Below are 22,687 nucleotides of genomic sequence, written 5' to 3'. Positions count from 1 at the left end.
CCTCCAAAAAGCCCATGACAGTCCACTACCAGCTCTGGTCACAGGATAACTTTATTCTCTGAAAAAACCTTTATATTTTCTCACAAGTTCTCCCTATGTATAAAACAACCATTTTACAGCCAGCTGTAGAATATAAATGGCCAGTTCAAGTCACCAGTGAAAGTTATCTAATGCATGCAGACATATATACAAATGTATATCCATATGTACACAGGGATGTGTATAAGGATTTATGCAATGTGTACATATATGTATAAGCACACACAGGTGCAGAACCACAGACATTTAAAATCAAACATTACAACCATTATAGCTACCTTTAACAATGGCCTATGCCCTGAAATCCTATTTTTCCCTCTATATTTAACTCAGTATTCTCTTTTAAGTAAAAAACCATATGTTAACCACTAAAAACCCCATGGTATCCAGGTAGCTGGAACAGCTGCTGATAAAAGCAAAGCTTGGATTACAGTGTACTGTCTCAGACATTGTAAATCAGACCCTATAAACCTCAGGAAAGTTAATGAACCAGGTCATATGTGTCTTAAATGGAAATTACTTTGCTTAGAGCAACCAGCAGCATCTACCTCTACCTACATCAGCGAAAGTGCTCGCCTTTGTGCCAGCCTGAGCAGCTGCAAAGGCATATTGTAATTCTTCCTTTCCCATGCCACACCCACTCGCCACCAATCACAAAGAACATCCCCAAGGCCACTTCTCATACTCTGGTATGATTCCCATGACCCTCAGCAGCTTCTGTTGACCCCCACATCAGCATCTGTCCCAACACCCAGACCCATCGGTCACCACCACAGGGAGGGCTGGCCTGAGCACACTTTATCTGCAGCTTGGCTCAGCAGCCACAGGTGGGATGCAGGCACATCAGGGCTTGGGAACCTCTGCTGTAACCTGTGCAGTGCCAGCCTGCAGCAGAGGCTGACAGTTAACTGGCTGTGTCTGCCAGAGAACTGCAGGAGGAGGAGCACAAAAATGTACGGGCAAGTATTTAAGACGTGCAGGTGTTTGCACATGACTTACAACACCTACTTTGGTTAAAATATTTCTTTGAGAATTCTTTTAATAAAGAAGTCATTTAGTTTTACACAAAGTACCACTGGTATTTCTGTCCTGTATATGGTAATTTAACCATACAGAACAAGTCAGAGCAGACATCTCATCAAAGGAGCGAGCAGGCTCATGTGAAAGCAGCAGGTGAGAGCAGACAGAAGAGCTGTGCTTGTCCTCAGAACTGCTTCTCAGTATGGCCTCTGCTCCTTGGAGACAATTTATCTCTTTTAGCTATTATTTGAAGAATGTCAGGACACTAAAGTATCTATCTGCAGTTAGGTATCTAAATGTAGGCTGTGTTAACATCACTCCTTTTTTCTACTCACACCCAAGAAGCAGAAGCGGAAATGTTATGATACTTAGTAAACAGATCTGATCACTGTGTAATCACAGAATGAATGGGAGATGACAGATGTTCTTTAATTAGAGACAGTACTGTCTCTGGGGCATTTGATTCCAGGTTACATGAGACCCCATGGGAAGAAAGAATTCCAGCCTCCAAACAACGCAGCCCAATGGTGTGAACAGATAAACTGTTCAGGAAAATAACCAATATAAAGACAGGCACTAGTGTAAAATAGGTGTATACACTTAAATTGAAGACAAAATAGATCATGAATAGAAAAAAAAAATACAGGTCACAGCATAAAGGAAGTTGCTTTACATCCCAATGCTGCAGTCCTAAGAAAAAGCAGCCGCAATTAATGAAGAAAATGAAGAAAAAGAGTATCTGTAACCTGATTCGAGCAGATCCAGCAATGCAGAACTCACCTGCAGCTAAGCAACAACCAGATTTGCAACTGTACTTTGGGATCAACAACTAATTTTTTTCTAGCTACATTGCTGTACCAGCTCCCATGTAATCTTAGCAACTCTGACACACAACATTAGTGACCTAAATGATAACATGCAATGAAAGTATTCTAAAACAAAAGGAAAAAGGGGAAGAAATGAATGACAAAATACTACCACACACAACATCTAACACAAAGTACTATCCTATGTTGTTATAGCTTTGGGTGCTGTTCAGCACCATGATGTTCTCATAATTAAGAGAAAATAGAAAGAGTCTCCATGATGGAACAAGCTGACATAATATAAGGACACACATCAAGGTGATGGGCAGTTCTGGCCTGTCAAAAATGCTACTGCAGCTTCAGCAGATATACCTCAACTAGCTTTTCAGCTGCCTGCTAACAGCATGGGGTCATTCTGAGGCTGTGAAACCTGCCCGAGAGTGAATAAATACTCAAATAACTAGTCTTGGCACATTGCACTGGATAATTACATCTGACAATCTTTTTCATGCCTTCATCCTGCTACACTTTTCAAGCTGTGGTTCCCAACCCATGCATGGGGACACTTAGGATATTGCATTATTACTCGCAGTCACAAGCCATCACCACTACTACAGCACACACCAAAAAAGCAAACCACCACAGCTTATATTATTGCCTAAGAGGCAGCAAAGAGATGTCTGTTATCAAAAGTTCAGTGGTTAAGATAAAAAGTATTTAAATGGCATTTTAAGCTATGGCTATGTGCATTTCAAATTTTTACAAACTCCTAAAAGGACACTTGGCAGTGGAGCATTAGGTAGAGTGCAAACAAAGAAGAGCTGAGAGGAATTATGAACACAATTACTGATTTCTAAAAGACCACAATCTGATTTTGACAGTCATTTAAGAAGTTTCAGGAGCAAATGATGTTGGGAACAATCTGTAACAGAGAACAAAAAGCTGTCCCTTAATCCCAGAGAAACAGAACCTGGATTATTAACTGGCACTTTCAGTACCTAATGTACCAGAAATAACTGAAAAAAACCAATTTTCTAAAATGGTGAAAATATTCTATAGATCTCAGCTCAAAACTGTCTCTAAATAAGGAGCTCTAAAGCCATGGGAAGAAAAAAGAGGCAAAGTTTAAAAATCTGAAGAGATTGAAGGGAAGAAAGAAGCTACTTTTTTCAGAAGAGAAAAAAGGCTTACAGACTACCTGACTAATTGTATTTCAGTCAAAAACTAGGTCCACAACATATGAAGTGCTTGAGGCAAAAGAAATCAGTGGCATATCTGAATTGATTTTACCAGCATTGAAGGGGACCAAAAATCATTCCTGAAGTCCCCTTTCTTATGTACCAATTTTAATTCAGTTAGCACTGAATTTAAAGGTCTCATTAAAACTTGTACTTCAGTTTCCCTTTGATCCCTCTCACTTGGTGCAATATTTTAAGGGATAATTAATTGAATACTTGCAAGGAACAGACAAAAAAAAAATCCCCTCTATTTACTATAATTTTTCTTGAATCTTCATCCTTCAAAACCTTGTCTGTAGAAATGACAATTTTTTTAACCGATTAACATTAAACACAATTAATATCATTATTTTCTGTCTTGTGAATGCTTCAGATTCATGGTTTCGTGGAAACAGGAAATTCAGTAAAATATCTGTACAAGCCTTTAGATTTGTGTTATGTTACCATGCCCTATTTAGCCACAACACAGGTCCTCTCTCTTTATCCTAGATGCAGCCACATCCTATGGTCTGTGAGGAGGATACCAAAGAAATCCTCGATGCTTTGAAATGTTTTTTTTTAATATAAAACAAACAAGGAAACAACAGCAAAAACCCCAAAGAAACAAACAAACAAAAACCAAAAAAACCCCAACCTTTCTGCATTTTTATTCCTAAACTGTTTTAATAAAGAACCTTTCATCTCAGTTTGGGTTTAACAGCTTCATTTGAAGATCTATTTCTCTCAGGAGTAAATATTGGCCTGCAGGTAGCCTCATGGGTTGCCTCTTAATTTTCTGTCCCTGGACGACTCTGAATATTCAACCATGGCCCCACCTTCCTTACAGTAAGTCACATGCCAAAGTGAGTCAGCAAAATATGCTTAACCGTATTCCAGAGAATCGATGCCTCTATTATATAAATGAATAAAAGTGGTCAGAATGTGTATTTCCTTACAAGCTTTTCTGGTTTTATTCTCTCTGTTTGGGAAAATGCAGAGATGTGTACTACATTCCAGCTTCATGGTACACAAACACTTAGACTCTATAAAAACTCAATTTAAAAATCTTAAAATCATCCTAAAAATTTGCCACTGTCTGCTATATCACTATAGTTTTCTCTTCAGTTTAAGATGTTTTCCCTTAGCTGTAAGGATGGAAAATGGATGTCATTAAACTGTTTTCGTTAAGTCCCTGACAGAGTTCAATAGGTTTGTTTTCCTCCCCCCTTAGCTCACCATCATCTTTCTTCCACCACTGCATTATTCCTGTGTATCATCCTCTTCTAATTCCTGTGACAAATATAATGGTTTTATTTAGGATCAACACTCCACTCACAATGCGAAAAGGCAAAAAGTTAAAGCAGCTGTGTCACTTGGCTCTGCCTGGAAGTCGGTCAGGGCAAAGGAGAGGCAGCTGTGGGGAACAGGCAGCAAAACCTGCTGCCTGCAGGAAACAGATCTGGGGACTGACAGGAGCCAGGCAGCACCACCAGCAGCTACTGCTTTATTAATTTTACTGTGTTTCATGGAGGTGAAGGACAGAAACACCAGTATAGACAGAAAAACACACCCTGTCATATTTTAGATCTATGGTGTTAGGTTTAATTTAAACATATTTTTAAACATTTATTTCAAACATAAGCACCAATTGTACATAATATTTTATTTAATAGTATTAATTTAAATACTATGCTAGACTAAGTATTACACTGCTATAGCCTCTAAATAAAATGATTTCCATACATTACAACCTGGAATGACTTTCAACATTTGACTAGAGAAACAAAACTGCTAGTGTAATTACAACCTTATTCCCTTTTAAAGTACAAATGATTTAAACAACTAATTTTGTGTTTTCTGTTTTCTGTGAGTGGAATAACCCATTGTTATAGCAGGTTGATTTTGCCAGCGCCTTTACTACTTTGGCTGTTCACAAGTTGTCTTACAGTTTCAGACGGTGTCAGACCTAGAGACTACATCTTATGCCAGCTGGAGTGGGAACATCGGTTTGATGTATAGAAATGCAGCTTTTAGAAGTCAGGGTCTGCTAGCAGTTTCTCTACAAACTACAATGGCAGCTGTGCTAGAGGTCATGAATATTACATAAGGGCTGTCCATGCATTCAAGCCAGCATCAGTAAGCCAAATTCCCATAGCAACACTAACATAGATTTACTCATCGCTAAGAGATGCATCAGTTCAGCAGTAAGCGCTGCACTGCTACCCCGATTAATCTGCAAGATACTATTACTTCAACTCTTCTTTTAAAGATCGTGTATTTCCTGATAAAATTCAACACTTCACCTGAATTTCAGGGCAGCTTCTATCACCTTTCTCAGAGCAAAGAAATCTCAAACCAGCAAAAATTAGCTCTGATAAAACTGAAACTCCTGATAGAATCAGCAACATTTCTGAGATACAAGGCTGAAGGGAAAAAGCAGACTGCTTCTGCCGAGTTTCTGCTGTACTGATCCCAGGACTGCAAGACTCAACTTCAAAAAGATGTGCATCATCTCTTACAGTTGGCACATTCCAGCAGCTCATTAAAAAGCTGCTTTAGGAGCTCTTATTAAACATCAGTTAACAACTACATCTTAAAAAAACATTTTTGGCTTCCCTATTCAGGTTTTCTGGCCCAATGAAGATGTCTGCTTGTATACTATAGTCCTGTATTATTTACAGAGCTGGTCCTTGCCATACAATCAGCTGCATAGCTCAGTGATCTGGACTCAACGGATTTCTGAAGAACTCTTGTAAAACAGGTGGCCTAAATGAGCAGAGGGAAAGCTAAATTAAATGGAATGGGAGAAAAATTAAATGGAATGGGAGATGGAAGGGTGATAGAGAAATAAAAAACAAGGCAAAATGGAGGAGGGGAGTTAGAGGGAAAGAGAGAATGCAGATCAGGTAGATCTGAGGAGGGATCTCAACAGTGTATTTAAATATGAGATATTAGAAAGAAAAACAGATTTTGGAAAACAGTAATACACTGAAATCTGGCAGGTAGCTTACAAAATACCTAAAACTGGAATGAAGTGATAAATGAATGATAATTAAGATGAGCACAATTTTCACAAGTACAGTAGTATTTAAAGATACAGCATGGATGAAAGAAAAAAAAGCCAGTTGACTTCCACTGCTAAAACCTTCACATTCCTAAATGCATCTCATGGAAAATACATAAACACACATCAAAAACCTAAAGCTTATTTAGTGTTTTCTTACTAAATTGTCACTATTTATGAGGTAGGACGTAGGAGACCTATATATTACTCATGGGGTCATTTAACACACAAAGTCTAAAGAAAGTCAATGAAGTCTTCAGGAAAAAAACACCCTTGTAACAGATTCTCCCAATTTACATATGATTTGTAGGGACTGATCCTTCATTGAAGGGAGATGAATACAATGTTTGAGGGCTGATTTTTGGAACTGCAAGCTTTGAGTGCCATAGCAATCCATAGGCAAACTTTCACAAACATCTTCAGTAAAAACTCATGGCTTTGATCCTATACACTGCAATAAATGCATATATTTAATAAAAGAATAAATGCACACATTTAAATAAGAATGTTCTGAAATACACAAGTCAATCAAATCCCTTTTATGGAAAACTTATTTCAAGTGATTTTTCATGGAACAGATTTTCACCTGCTGCCTGGAGTATGTTTATAAGAGGTCTAATCTATATGTTAGCATATTAAAAACATTTTATGAGTAACAGATGAGATGACAGTCAAAGAATCACAGCATGGTCTGAGTTGGAAGGGACCTTAAAGATCCTCTAATTTCAACCCCCACTCTAAAGCTGAGCATTTTATGAGTTTGTGACTGGAAGTAACACCTTACCTTTGCTTTCTCAAGCTGTGCCTGGGCCTGTCGCTCTGCCTCTCTCCGCACTGCTTCCCTATCTTCTTCCAGAGATACATCTGAATCAGATGGACGGCTGGTGTAGGAGTCCGCCGAACCCTGCACAAGAAAAAGAAAAAAATGTCACAAGTTCCTCTGATGTTTAAAAAACAACAACAACAAAAAAGTAGAAGTGGCTATACACTTTGCCTTTTTTCTTACTTCTGTATCCCTGAAAATAGAGTAACTGTCCAAAGGGAAAGTCACTTTGAAGAAATTATGCCTAGGTTAATATTTTCTTCTGGAAACTTTCCAAAAGTGCAGGTGTCTTCCCCAGTGTTTTGTTTCCTGCACTATCCTTGCGCTCTTATTTGTGTGCTTTTCAGCAAGCAGAGCCAGTTGCTCTGTAGAGCTACAGCACTGGTGCAGTGCAGGGCTGAAGGACACACAGCAGCTTCAAGGATGGCTCCACAGAAACGAAAACTCCAAACAGAGACAGAAATAGCAAGCTAACAGACTTTTCATAATCAAAATGCAAATTCAGTATCAACAATTACAATTACACAATATCACTGCTAAGAGATTTAACCTTTGCTATGCATTTTTATTTTAGGGCAGCCTCTTTACCTGACACACTTTCCCCATCAGAACTGCAAATGGCTCATATCCATCTCTGCCCCTCAGCAAAACATGCAAATGACCACAAATCAACTTCCAACTAATAAAATCCGTCTGGACTCAACACATGTCCCCGTATCGCCACAATGGAAGCAGCCACAATGCCAGAACAGCTCTATAAATAATGACAGCTCTGCTTTCCGTCTGCATCTCCCTGCATACAAAATAGAGTTCTGCTAATTCAATCAGAATGAAAACAACTGTCCTCTCCTCACCGCCTTTTTTCTCTCTGTCTCTGCAATACATACAGTATAAGCTGATAAGGAAAACGCAGGGCTTACACAGATATCAGAATTCTTCAGACGTCCTCCTTTGGCTCTTTTCAGAAGCCTGATCCAGGTGGCCTTCATTAGCCAGACAGCTCAGTTACTGTCCGCAGCTGCAGCGCCCGGCACTGATCTCATAAAACATGTGCACACTGAGCACTGCAGAATCACAGCTCCTTTCCTATCCATGCTCTGCTGTGAGAGCCTTCCTTCTCTTCCCTCTGCCTTTCAAGCTTCCAGCCTCACTGTTTCCAAGTATTCTACTGCAATTAAATTCTCAAATTTTTTCATGCCAGAAAAAAAAATAAAAATATTCATTCCCAAAAAATCCACACCACCTCCAAAAATCTCAACTTGAATGATAAAAACATAAAATAAAACCGGCTTCAGGTAAATGTTGTGAGAGATGCTTCAGCTGATCAGAAACTCAGATCGATGACAGAAAAATACCTAGGGCTTTTTCCTTTCTGTTTTGGGGGGCGGATTTGGCTGTTAAAAATAGTGCTTGCAAGAGAACCTTTTAAAATCCTGTTCAAAATGTATTCAGTGACATTTGCAAGTGCAAAGTTCATTTCATCTCTTCCTAGATTGGCTGGGGGTGGGGTAACAGGCTGTTCATACCACTGGGCATGCTCCATATGTGCAGCCTTTTACGCAGATGCTCACATCACACCGGGCTGTTAGCCTATGCCAAATTGCCATTTTACATCTCCAGGGTAAACAGCTGGAAAACGCAAGGTCCCTGTGAAACTGGAAGAGCTGGTACAGCGTCTCGTTCCCTTCATGTATGTCTGCTGCCAGCCACGTTTCCCTTGGACGCTCGGTTCCGTCACGCAACGCTGCCCTCCGCTGAGCAAAGCGCTGCGCTCCACTCACAGCTCCCTTACAAAAGCCAAAATTATGCCTGTTGAGTGGGAATTTAACCACCTGGTTACTGCTTATATTTTTTCTGACATTAGCAGAAGAAAGAAGCGAAGAATAACTGCAACACACAACATGTAAATATTAGATCCTAATATGGCAAAAGCCAAACAAAACATTAAATTTCCCTATTCTGCTTTTCAGAGTTACCCTCTACCCTTTAATAAACTGACATGGGAGTAACATGGTAAGGCATTTATGATGTACTGATGGACATACAACATTCCAGTAGAAAAAGATCACTGTAGCTGACTGCAGTGCCTGCCTTCAATATAAGTTCACAATCACAAGATAAATAGCAAATAGAGATTACAGCTGAGAACAGTAGTCATACATATGTTGTAGCATGTGTCAGGAAGGTTTGAATTCTGCCATGGTTTATGTCTTTATAACAATGAAATTGCCCGTCACAAGTGATGCAGCAGCCTACATTTCACCATTACTAAAGCAAACAACAGTTCTCACTAAACCCGTGGTTTATAATAAAGCAGATTTTTAACTTTCCAAATGTTTTATTTTTTTTTTCCTTTTCTGAAGCCTGTAATTGTTACAGCATAGTTTTATAATCTGTGTTTGAACTGACATAAAAAACTCCTATTCTCCAAAGGGTATTTTGCTTTTCAGAAGTTCAGATACATCTGCTATGTTACAGTGACTGTTCAAATCTAAAATGCCTCCTGAGCTAGAGCAAAAGGAGCAGACAACAAAAGAATATACACTCAAACTTTCTTGAATTTTTTAAAATATCTTGTTCGTTAAGAAAATGCAGAAGCCCTGTAACATCCCTGTAACCTCCCCAAATCCTGTCAAATTTTGCTATTCTTTAAAATTTCCCTTTGCCACAACTTCTGACACACCTACCAATGAAAATATGGGAAAAGATGAGCAGCAACAGAAGTTTAGTGTAGAGTTTAAATCCTGTCATGGTTGACACAACAGTGGTCTATGGACAAAACCATTTATGTTATCACAGCACTAATCAAAGCTGAGCTCCCCCATAGAGTCCCAGCCCTCAGGACACTCTGCTGCCCGGCAGCACTCCCTCTTTGGAAAGGGCACATCCAAGCCCTTCCCCACCAGCGCTGCAGTTCCTTGGTGCCACTCTGCTGCCTGAGGCGTGGTGTCATAAACCAACCCTGAAGCAACATTACCTTTAAGTAAGAGGAAAACAAACAAAGCAGCCATTAAGCCTGACATGGCAATCAGATGATGGCCAGTGTAGGTGTTACCTTCCTACAGCACTTCCATGGTGAGCACATCATATTTGACACTGACCAAGTGGCATAGCATCAGTTTTACTATCCTTCATTCTGCTGTCCACAAGGGATGCTGCCTAAATGGTTCTCACCCTATAAAAAAATTCGTAAAGCACAGGAACATAATTCTTATCTCCCCTAAGGGGGCAAAATGCCTTTTGAGTCAGGCCAGAATCGCTAAAATTGGAATTTCAGCTTCCAGGCCACAGAGATCATTTACAGTGCTGGTCATGTCTTATGTTGGCCGCAGTCCCAACACACATCCAAAAAATCATAATGACTCAAATTATTTTAATTATATTGACAAATCACATGAATCGAACTCAACATTACATTTATTTTCCCAGTGGGATGGACGTGGTCATGCAAATTTTCTGTGGAACGGAGAAGTTGGAAGCTTCTTTGCTTCTTAAATATGGAAAAAAATCAAGTCTTACAGCAGAGTAATCCAGGAAAATGGGTAGCATACAATTACATTTAATTGATTGTATAAACTTCTGAGCATTTTTATTTACACTAAGAATGCATTCAATCACTTTAAGATGAAAAAGAAATCAAGCTTTGATAAAAACTATGATGAAATTGTAATAGAAATACCCTACTATTTAAGAAAAATAATGACAAGTGGATGTGCACTGTCCATTCATGAGAACCAAGGAAACTACTTTCCTCCCTGGGTTACTTAAGCTTATGGGGTTGCTCTGGAGAACAGTATGAATCTTTTCCCAAGAGCTTCAGAAATTCAGCCTTTGTGAAATTCTGCAGGTCTCCATCTTCTTCCACTGCAAAATGGAAGAGCTGCAGTAATATATGTATGTAATATATTCTACTGCAGCCCCCAGTTCATCATCTTTCATGGGAAACTGTCTAAGAAAAGTGAGATAAGTCATGTTAATAATTACTCCATCTATTTATTATTCCTCTTCTTTTCTTCCTTACTTGGCACGTTTACAAACTCATTTTGTTCAAAAAATAATTTCCTGTTTTAATTACATGCTTGACAAATATTTACCAACCATCTTACCACTTTTATCAGAGTAGTTTCTATGAGCTATTCTCATAACGTGAACCCATGTTCTTCCCATTGCTAATGATCATATGGGATCATATTTGAACTCCTTTTCCTTCAAGACCATAAATGTCTTATGTTTCTAGTATTGTAGAAGTGCGTCATCTTCAAACGACTGGGTTCTTCAAGTAAGAGGGTTTTTTATCACTTCCCTTTACTTGCAGGTAGAAACTCTTTAGGTAAATTAGGTGGTGCCTCTAGATCTCTTAATTTTCTTGTTAGTTTTCTGTACCCACGCCTAACTTTCATCTGTACAGTTGGAGCTTAAGTACAGATTTTGACTGCAGTGTTACATTAGTAGCGTAAAATCTGTTGATGTGTTTGTTCTGGTACAGTAATAAATTCTCACCGGGATAATACAACTACCATTACTCTTGCCAATTCAATCACAGCCTTTATATTGTGTCTTTCTCATAAAAATAAAAGCAATCCTCTGAGTACCATGAGTCTTTAACAGACTCTAATCCACTTATTAATTAGATATCATTAGAACAGATAATTTTCCAAATTACTGAAAATTCTCAAATAATTCTCTTTTTAGAAAGATAAAACAAGTTCCTTCAAGTTAAGACTTTTTACATTATTATTTATTAAATGAAGGCATGAAGCAGTAAGCAAACATGCAGTAAGATTTTACCGGGAATAAAGAAATACATATGATGGCACATATATGTAAAACTCCTCATTTATGATACTGGGGTCTTCTCTGAGATATATTTGTCGTCTTTTCATTCATTTAACGCTGATGAGAATTTTAAATCCAAAAGGAGAAATATATTTATGTCTTAATTTGATTTATACTTTGAATATGGAAAACTCAGGCCTCACTGCGCCAATAAGAGGAACAATTCATTTCAATATTCAGAATGCATACAGAGCTATTGTTAACTGCTTATCTTCTTATCCTGTTGCAGTAGTAAGAATGACATCACATCCTGCTAGGACATGATTTGAGATGGTATATTATATCCTGGTGATATGCAATTACTTCTGGAGTGCTTCAAAATATGGTAAAAAATATATTTCCATAAAATATATACTTCACTTAAAATCTTTTAAAATTGATTCAGAACAAAGGCAATATGTGAAATGTCAAAGTTTAGCATGAAGTGAAACTGATAACACTGGCAAATTATAAAATGCCAATAAGGAATACAGGTTATCCTGTTTCATCATAAACTGATGAACCCAAAAAGTGTGAGCCACAACAGTTAGATGTCAGAAGCACTCCCAAACGCACCATGAGTAAAGACCTCAGTTTGGCAGAGTGGCACAGGTGGTGAATGTGAAAATTTCTTGTCTATGAAGTTTTCTCCAGATGTCTAAACAATGTCATTGTTTTGAAGAAAACACAAAACGCTGCTCCGAGAATGCTATGCAACGTTATTTAAATATAGTTATTTATTAAATTATTAGTTATTTAAGGGTAGAAGTTAAAGTTAATTATTTGAGGGTAGAATTTTTATAGAGAGACCAAATTTAATTCAATTAATTGTTTGCAATGTATATTTGAAGTGTATGACAAACTGAAGAAATACCATTTAGCAAAGGAAAAAAGGAAAGAGGCCATGTTTTCATTCAGGGGATATCAAGCATGAATTGTTAACTCCTTGTGTAAGTGCCATGGACACTTCACAACCTGGCAACTACCAAGTCTGCACCTGATGTCCGGTCTCCACTCCCACTCCCTCATTGGCATGGGCCCTTCGGTGCTTGGCCATCTGCCCACACACATTTACATGTGAATAAACAATTACTATGCAAGGAGGCCTACAGTAGGCATTGAAATACTCTGCTAAGTTTGCATTAAAAAATAAACCCAATGTTGATTAGAATTTTTTTTGTTGTTGTTTAGAGCGAACAGGGCATTGTTGGCATCTACAGCCATGGGGAATGTTCAAATAGCAGGACTGAAATTTTAGAACAGCTGGGAGCTTTAGGGTGGCCATGTGATTAAAAAAGGAGATTATATAGGAAACCAGTCTTCTCTTTACCCTTAACATGACTTTGTCAAGCTTGATCACAGCACCCAGCTCGACAGTAACTGGATTCCAAGGTGCTAATCCAACCTACAGCTAGATGAAAGCACAGATTTTTTTAAATAGCCCTTAAGCTTTCAGAAGACTAGATTTTGGTATTCATGAACCAGGTAAACAGTTGTACCAGTTACTTTATCAGGAACAAACTAAAAAACAAAAATCCAAATAACCCCTGACACCAAACAAACCCACACATTTGCACCCATATTTCATTATATTGGCTTAAATGTTTGCTCTTCTGTTGTTTCACTACAAAAAAGTAGCATGAGTAGGTTTTCTTAGAGGACTGATGGTCTTCTCATGGCCATTTTCTGAAGAAGTTTCTTCTTCAGAAAAATTTTGACAATATGAAAAAAGGCAGCTGCAGAGCTCAGCTTAGTTAGCAAACAGAGAAAGCCCTCATACTCAGAGCTAAACTTTCCCCAAAACTCTAGGATGCTCTGGTGTGTTAGTTTATCTTCTTCTTCAAAAAAAAATCTAAGATGGAAAACTCCTTGAATCCCTAAAGTACTATGCACTATCCCTATCGTACAGTCACAAAGTGAATGACAAGCCCTGCTTAAACAAGCTTGCAATCTAAAGGATGAGAGAATATGAGCAAAAAAAAAAAAAAAAAAGGGAGTAAGTAAGAGATCAAGGTAGCAATGCAATAGAAAATAAAGCATTTTTAAATATTCGATACCAGCATTATGACTCATCCCTTGCATAACCGTAGTGGGTTGTTCTTGAAGTAAGTTTCCTATATGTATTATGGCAGAGATTAGTTCTGTGAAAGCCTCTGAAGGAGGATAATCTGGTAGCTCTGTATATTCTGACAGAGAGATTCTCACATTTATGAAATAAGAGAAAGTGCTTTTGAGGGAGAGATCAATGACAGGAATAGGAGGAGGACTCCAAGTTTATAAAAAAATGCTTTATCAACAATATAATCACATAATTGAGAACTTTAAAAACAAAACAAAAAAAAGTCCCCAAAACTAGAGAAAAAAAGAAAAAGGGATTTGATGTTTTGAGACAGTTAATTGGATCTAGAGGATGGCATTAAACTATTAATATTTTGAGCTATAAAGAAAAGTCACAGCAATGACAGAGTTAAGATGTTGCCAGTGGAACAACTAAGAAACAGGTGTCAAAGGAATAAAAATACACCAAGGAAATGATTGCAAGCAACATGAACCTGAATCATCTCACTTTTGTCTCAGACTGTCAGCACACACATGGATATTGTCATATCAACTTGGTTGACTCATGGTAACTTGATTATATGTTTAAGCCCCTAGGTAAAGGTAAACGAGGCATATTAGTAACAATAAACTGACCTGTGGTGCTGTTTACTGGAGCAAAAGGGGCTTAAAAATTAAAGGTTTTCAGAAAAAATGAAAATGTAATTTTTGAGTGTATTAATTAATAAGCAGCAAATATCACAAAGGAAGGATTTTATTTGCAGAAACACAACTCAAAAAAAAGAATTTAAAATTGTAATGCTATATGTTGATAAAAGAGCTCAAAGAGAAAGACAAAGATTGGGTCAGCCACAAAATTAAAAGGAAACAGTTAAAATGAGGAAAAATGGAAAACACATCTGGGATGTCAACAACGAAACAGAAAGACAACTAGAAAAAGAACGAATTTGCAGGAGAGCATGGCAACCATCATCTTAATTTGTCTCAGCTCAGTTAAAAGTGCCAATTTAGATTCTGTGTTCCAGATCGTCAGTATATTTTTATCTGGGATTTTGGTTCAAGTCATTAAGATTTTCTGCATAGTTAAAAATAGCTTCCTTGAAAATTCAACATGAAATTTTGTCAGCAATGGAGAATTCTGAAGGGAAAAAAAATATTTTCTTTGAATTTGATCAGATTATCTCAGTACATGCAATCTCTACCTGGTCTTTAAATGTCAAATTTTTAATCTACTCCAGATAACAAAGGGAAGATTTGGGTGCTGTCTTGCTCGTTTGTTTTTTTACCTTGGTAAAAATGTTGATGTTAAGCATATACAGTGAAGTTTTCCTTATTTTACTGTTTCACAGAATCATAAAGTATCCTGGGTTGGAAGGGACCACAACGATCATCGAGTCCAACTCCTGAGCCTGCACAGGACCGCCCCAAGAATCACACCATGCACCTGAGATCACTGTCCAATGCTTCTTGAACTCTGGCAGGGTTGGTGCTGTGACCACTGTCCTGAATAGTCTGTTCCTGCACCCAGCCACTCTCTGGGTGAAGAACCTTTTCCTAATATCCAACCTAAACCTCTCCTGACACAACTTCAGGCCATTCCCTTAGGTCCTGTCACTGGTCACCACGCGGAAGAGATCAGTGCCTGCCCCTCCTCTTCCCCTCACAAGGAAGTTGTAACTGCAATGAGGTCTCCTCTCAGTCTCCTCTTTTCCAGGCTGAATAGATCAAGTGACCTCAGCCACCCCTCATATGGCTTCTCCTCAAGGCCCTTCACCATCTTCGTTGCCCTGCTTTGGACACTCTCTAAAAGCTTAATACCTTTCTTATATTGTGGTGCCGAATATAAGCATTTCTTATATTGTGGTGCCGAAAACTGCCACAATATTCAAGGTGAGGCCGCACCAGTGCAGGGCAGAGTGGGACAATCCCCTCCCTCGAGTGGTTGGCAATGCTTTACCTGGTGCCCTCAGGACACAGTTGGCCCTCCTGGCTGCCAGGGCACTGCTGACTCATATTCAACTTGCCATCGACCAGGACCCCCAGGTCCCTTTCCATGGTACTACTCTCCATCATCTTGTTCCCCAGTCTGTATATACATCCAGGGTTGCCTCATCCCAGGTGCAGAATCCGACACTTTCCCCTGTTGAACTTCATACAGTTGGTGATTGCTCAGTCCTCTAATTTGTCGAGGTCTCTCTGCAGCGTGTTTCTGCCTTCAAGAGAGTCAACAGCTCCTCCCAATTTAGTGTTATTGGCATACCCTCATGTCCTTAGTCCAAGTTATTTACAAAGATGTTGAAGAGAACTGGTCCTAAGACTGAGCCCTGCGGAACCCCAAAACCCCACTAGTGACAGGTCGCCAGCCTGATGTAACCCCATTTACTATGACTCTTTGTGCCCAGTCCATGAGACTGACAGATCCATAGTTTCCAGGGTCATCCCTCTTACCATTCTTGAAAACTGGGACATTTGCCAGCTTCCATTCAGCTGGGATCTCTCCAGATTACCAAGGCCATTCAAAAGTCATTGAGAGAGGTCTCGCAATGAAATGAGCCAGCTCTTCTGAGTACTCTTGGATGATTCTCATCAAGCCCCATAAGCAGCAAATCCTGCACAATTTTAGGGTTGACAGATTTTATCATTCTCACAGTCATGGTCCTGTAGCTCAGGGTTCTGGGACCCCCATAGCCCATCACCAGTGTTGAAGCAAAGAAAGCATTAAACATCTCTGCTTTTTCTATGTCCCCGTTTGTGTGGTGACAATCCTCATCAAGTAATAGGTCAATGTTATTTCTGTTATTTTGTTAATAAAATATTTAAAAAACCACTTTTTATTGCCCCCCACATTTCTGGCTAGCTTCAACTGTATTAGAGCTTTGGCTGCACAAATTTTCTCTCTACAATAGTGAGTACCATCTCTGTAGTTGTCCCACATCACTTGACCTTTCTTCCATTGGCTTTTTTTGCCTTAGCTTCAGAAGAAGATCACTGCTCAGCCAAGCTGGCCTTCTGCTTTGCCTGCTGGACCTCTGACATTTTGAAATTGCCTGCTTCTCTGCCTTTAGGAGGTGGTGCCTGAAAAGCAACCAGCACTGATGGACCCCAGTACCTTCAAAAGTATTTTCCCAGGGGACCTTACTCACTAGTTCCCCGAAAAGCCTGAAGTCTGCTCTCCTCATATCCAGTGTTGAAGTTTGCTGGCAGTTTTCCTCCTATCATGAGAGATTTTAAACTTGACTGCTTCATGATCTCTTTCGCCAAGGCAGCCACCAATCACCACTTCACTCACAAGACTCTCCCTGTTAACAAGCAACAAATCAAGAAGGACATCTTTCCTAATCACTTCCCTTAGGACCTGTATCATAAAGTTAGCATCCAGATGTTTTAGGAATTTTCTGGACCTGTTTTTGCCAACTGTGTGGTGATCCCAGTTAACATTTGGCAAGTTGAAGTTCTCCATAAGGGCAAGGATGAATGATTTAGAAGTATCCCTTAATTCCTTAAGAATAATTCTTCAGTGTCGTCCTAACTGAGTGGCCTAGAGAAGACTCCCACAATGATATACACTTTGTTTGCCCCTTAATCCTTAGCCAGAGGCTCTCAACTGTGCTAATGCCAACTGCAAGCTCCAGCACTCAGATGTTGTCGGCTTTCAAAGGTAACTACTGTTTTTACATATAGCTTTGCTTGTTACCTTTCATTTCTGTACCATAATGTTCATCTGTTTAAATAACTATCTTTTTTCCCCGTATCTCTTAATGGGTTAGTCTGACAATCACGCACTCTGAAAAAAGCGCCATCACATGCTAGTTGTCTAGTGCTAAGTTTATTTTCCAGTCCATCATCTACTACAGAAATTTTGATTTTCTAGTCATGATCTTTTGTTAACAGCAGTCAGTGACTGTCATGACATAAAACACTGCAATTTGCTCACTGCTTATATTAGGAGAGGTTTTCTTATCAACACCTTTGTTAAACTGTGCACAGTGAAGATTAAAGAATTAATTAATTGAATCTCCCTAACCTAGGCTCACTGAAAGCCCAAACCCATCAAACAGAGGGTCGTTTGTGACTCAGTCAAGGTATACCTTGCAGATGTGATGACTCTTTAAGCATCTGCAGTCTTCCTCTCTTTGATATTGCCAGAAACACCAAGTGAGCAGCTTTCACACTGCATGGCATCATTTACTTCAGGATATACACACTGCAAAAAATACACATATCCTCATCAATGGGCTAAATGTAAGCTCAGTTTCCAAGAGTGTCAGAAGTCACGTGAGTTCTTGTGGTTTCAGGTGTTAGTCCTTTGTTTCAGCCTTCATCTTTGTACACTGCTAGAAAAATATCAGGACTGCTTCTTTATACCCATTACCTATCCACCAGGTCTAGAGTAAACTGAAGCCAACTACTTATGATTTTACCAAGAGGACAAGGCTCCTTTCACTATTTACTTACTACAATTATTCTCATCTGATTTCAAGAATGCAACAGTCTGTAATACTTTCACATCAATGGAAAAATCTCTGGAAAGGCCTTTTGTCCCTCTTGCCTATCACATATCAAAATGACCTTGGAAAATTCTCTCTCTCCAGCATATATCTTCATAGTTTTTGTTCTAAAATGAAAATATACCAGTTAATGTATAGATTGATTGATTGATGCCAACTGTTGCCATCCATTGGCTCCACTGTCTTTTGAAAGAAGGAGAGCAAAACAAGAGTTTGTGATTCTAACTCTGCTCACTTTTAGAGCACTCTCCCCATCTCTGTATGTTGCCTCTGAAGCCTCTGTATGTTATGGTCCCCGTTTTCCATCTGTAAGGGAACACAGGAATGTGAAGAGTATATATAACATTTGTTTACAAAAAAGAATTCGTAAAAGGTTGCGTATTATAGTATATAATATACTATATATAGTATTTTCTTATAGCTAAAAGAGATATTGTACTATGGATTTATATTGGCATTACTGAAATATGACTGCTTAAATAAAGATGGGGGGGTTAAAAGAGAAGTGTCTGTTGTAGGTAACATGGAAACAGAAATGTGTCTACTGCAGAAGATGGTGACAGTGATTAGATGCTAACCTGAAAGGAAGTAAAATATAAATGAATTGCAATAGAAAAACTAAAGGAAATCATAAAAGCAGCACATGTTGTGGTGAACTTTTCTAATTCAATGTTGGAATATTTTGTGTTTTCTGAAACATTTAAATGTTAGGACAGTACAACAGCCACTTTCCAGTATAACAACTGAACCCAGGTTTCTAAAATTATTGCAACCCAGAAGACCAAACATTTTCTGTTTTCCAGACGTAAAGAAACATCAGGAACAGACTTCTTTCTGATTCAGAACAGACTTTGCCTGGGTCAGGAGAGCACATTATATCATATCCCTCACTAAGCCATTTCCTCCTCTAGAAGATGCACCAAATTTTTAACCACTGGTTGCTCTTTCATCTGTTGTTGCTATACTGAATACTGACAGAAAATACATGCTTATTGCCCTCCCACCACATACCTCTGAGGAGACTGGCTCTGTGCTTTTGATAACCTCCTTGCATATGCTGAAGAATCTTGTCTCCAGGCTGTGCAAGCCCTCCTTCCTCAGCTTACATCTGAAGGCCAAGTGATCCAGCCCCAACCATCCTTGAGGCCCTTCACTGAACCCTCTCTGATTTGTCCACATATTTCATCTATTGGGACACCAAAACTGGTCACAGTAAAGCAGGTATGTCCTAACGAGTGCTGTGATCACTTCCCTGGATATAATGCCTGTGCTCCTGTTCATACAGGACTCAAGAGTTCATGATTTCAAAAGAATCTGTGACCTTGGAAATACAATAGAATTATTCTAAAAAAAGAGCAAACATACACTTTGGACAAACCTCCATTTATAGATTTTACATGAGCTATACAACAGTCAGCTTGTTCAAAAATTTTAAGACAAGCAGTACCTCATATTGCTGTAAAACAGCATTATTAACGTGCTACCAGGATCAATTAACTTTGTAAAATCTCTCAGATGAAGAGATTCCTTCCAACACATCCCTAGCAAGTTCCTACTTACAAGAGTCTTCAGCACCTGCAATGATGAAAGACACAAGAATGAAACTCCAGTTCTGTAAGCCTTAAAGTCTCAAAACATGTGCTAACTCTCACCAAAGAAATACAGACAATCCATGTCATCCCTGACAATTCATTTTTTTCAGGAATTGCACTGGCTAAAGCCTGTTTTTCCTCTCTGCTCCATTGGTTGGTAAGGAAATCAATTCCCTCCTTAAACTCATATTTTTACGCTCAATTAAAAGTCATATTTCCTCCAGTTTACAGAATCACAGAATCTGTTGAGTTGGAAGGGAGCCACAAGGATCATCGAGTCCAGCTCCCAGCTCTGCTGAAGGACCATCCCCAAGAGTCACACCATGTGCCTGAGAGTATCATCCAAATGCTTCTTGAGCTCTGTCAGGCTTGGTGCTGTGACCACTGTCCTGGACAGTCTGTTCCAGTGCCCAACCACCCTCTGGGTGAAGAACCTTTTCCTAATATCCAACCTAAACCCCTTCTGACACAACTTTAGGCCATTCCCTCAGATCCTGTCACTGGTCACCACAGAGAAGTGACCAGTGCCTGCCCCTCCTCTTCCCTTCACAAGGAAGTTGTAACTGCAACAGCCTCCTCTCCTCCAGGCTGAACAGACCGAGTGCCCTCAGCCGCTCCTCACACGGCTTCCCCTCGAAGCTCTTCACCACCTTCACTGCCCTCCTTTGGACACTCTCTAACAGCTTAATACCTTTCTTATATTGCAGTGCCCAAAACTGCACACACAGTATTCAGGGTGAGGCTGCACCAGTGCAGAGCAGAGCGGGACAATCCCCTCCCTCGACTGGCTGGTGATGCTTTGCCTGATGCCTCCCAGGACATGGGGTGATACCTCAGCTCTTGCTTGAGGTATTACCACCTAAACTTATTATCAGTACCACTGCTGCTATCACCGCGGGATTTCTGCTGAGGGACAGAAACATTACAAAGATGTCACTGAGATTGCTGCTCTGCTGTCTTAATCAGTAAGGCAACTCTTATTTGGATGAGAGTCCTAAAGATAAAGAGAGTGAACAAGGAGCCAGCAGACAGCAGGTAGATGAATGATGGGCATCATCCGTATCACCCAGAAGAGGAGCACCATGACAAAGTAGCAAGGAAGGGTTAGAGAGGAAAAATCTCAGAGTAATAGAAGAGAAATATAAGATAATATTTCAAGAATGTAAGAGATGGATGGTAGTCCAACGAGCATTTCTGAGCTTTTACTAGTTCTTGCCACTCACTCTCCAGTTTAGCAGCAGAGAAGATCACAGAAGCAGAAAGGTATCTTTTCTAGGATGAAAAATATTGTAGAAAAATGCTGACAAACAAAAAAAAATTACCTCAGTGTTATTTGTGCTTATATACCTGGCACTAATAGGAGAGTTAGTAATCTATCTTCCTTTTTTAAATTATTTTTAATAATATACATTTTTGTAATATCTAACCACTTCCATCTCTGTACTGTATGTAATTTTCCATTATAGCCAACCAATAAATACCGAGTGGTTCTAGGCTTCTGAATTGAAGCATATAAACAGAAAGCTAATTCCACAACTGTTTTTTCTGCTTACAAGCATTCAACAGGCTCTCTGTGTTCATCCTGTTTTACATGAAGTCAGTTCCCAAAGTACACATGAGCAGACAAATATTACAAAATTCTAAAGAAACCCAAGATGCATCATCTTTTCTAGGTCACATCTATTGCCAGCTTAGTAGTCATGTAGATTGTATATGTGCTGCTATACCACAATTAAAATACATTTGTACTCAAACCCCTTCAAGGATTCTTCAGACACAACGTGAGCTTCCCTGACCAGGCTAAAGTCAGAAGTCAACACTAAATGCAACACTAGATTTGCACTGCTCTCCTTCCATCAATCCTTCTGTAATAGTTACTCTATCAATATTCATCAGCAATTAATACGTTAGCATCTTCCTTCCTATTCAAAGTTTTTGAGTTTACAATGCATAAACCAAAAATTACGGCTTATTGTTTCTTTCATCATGCAGAAGAAAAGGAAATGTTTGTTGCTGTAGTTGGCACAGTAACACAGTATGGTCTTTTATAACCTCTCGTGTTTTGTCAGTTGTCTGCAGGCATGGATCTTTTTATGGTTTGAAAAGGCATCAACATTTTTTAGTCCTGTTCATTTTCAAAATTATCATAGCCTATGATCTCTATAGCAGTTCCTTCTTGTTTCCTCTTTGATTAGGCTAAAATAGACCTTATTTAAATCAAATAGCATTTCACTCACGTCATAAAATCTACCAGAGAAGTCCAGGAGCAACACTTTCAATTGTCACAAGGCAAGCTGATCCACAAAACATGTTGTGTAACTGGCAGGACTAATCTCTCTCACCACGCTTACAGACACAGATGTCCAGGTTTATTTAAAATAGCCCTAAGCAAAACAGCACAAATTGCCATGCTTGGTTTTTTTAAATATATGCATTTTACTGGGAGGCATTTGATTACAGAAATATCTGAAATTTTTTTCCTGTGCTGACAAGGCTACAACAGCTAGAGGAAATGTTATCAGTTGGATTGTATTTTCTCTCTCAGGACACCAAGGACAGTCCCATCTAAACCATTTTGCAGATGTTCTGGCTTGCAAATTCCACCAAACCTCTGGATCCAAACTGATAAGAACATTATTTTCTACTAACATGATACTGCTGAACAGAATTAATCATTTCTCCTTACAAATCTGTGTTACAGGGAGAGGTGGGGGATAACATTCACGCATGCATAGGAAAACTCTT

The 22,687-nt window shown here is 39.1% G+C and overlaps 1 protein-coding gene and 1 long non-coding RNA gene across 13 annotated transcripts in view; both read right to left on the bottom strand.

Moving 5' to 3' along the window:
- Window positions 1–22,687, bottom strand: part of CACNB2 (calcium voltage-gated channel auxiliary subunit beta 2) — a 250,153-nt gene that overhangs the window by 79,723 nt on the left and 147,743 nt on the right. For 8 of the 12 annotated variants that reach the window (XM_032678280.1, XM_032678290.1, XM_032678298.1 and 5 more), the window contains one exon: window positions 6,931–7,050. In XM_032678280.1, coding sequence (XP_032534171.1) covers window positions 6,931–7,050 — 120 coding nt within the window. Of the gene's footprint in view, window positions 1–6,930; window positions 7,051–7,557; window positions 7,679–7,889; window positions 8,461–22,687 lie in introns of those variants that run through there. The other 4 variants (XM_032678336.1, XM_032678353.1, XM_032678360.1 and 1 more) reach the window with 2 other exon arrangements.
- LOC116782182 lies at window positions 13,427–20,500 on the bottom strand. Its single transcript, XR_004355161.1, has 3 exons — window positions 20,401–20,500; window positions 15,367–15,416; window positions 13,427–13,436 (listed from the first exon to the last, which is right to left on the bottom strand). It is a non-coding gene; the product is annotated as an uncharacterized LOC116782182 (long non-coding RNA).

The sequence above is a fragment of the Chiroxiphia lanceolata genome, chromosome 1 (assembly GCF_009829145.1).
Source record: "Chiroxiphia lanceolata isolate bChiLan1 chromosome 1, bChiLan1.pri, whole genome shotgun sequence".
Lineage (NCBI taxonomy): Eukaryota > Metazoa > Chordata > Aves > Passeriformes > Pipridae > Chiroxiphia > Chiroxiphia lanceolata.
The sequence above is the reverse complement of the archived record's forward strand: the minus strand, read 5'-3'. Positions and strand labels throughout refer to the sequence as shown.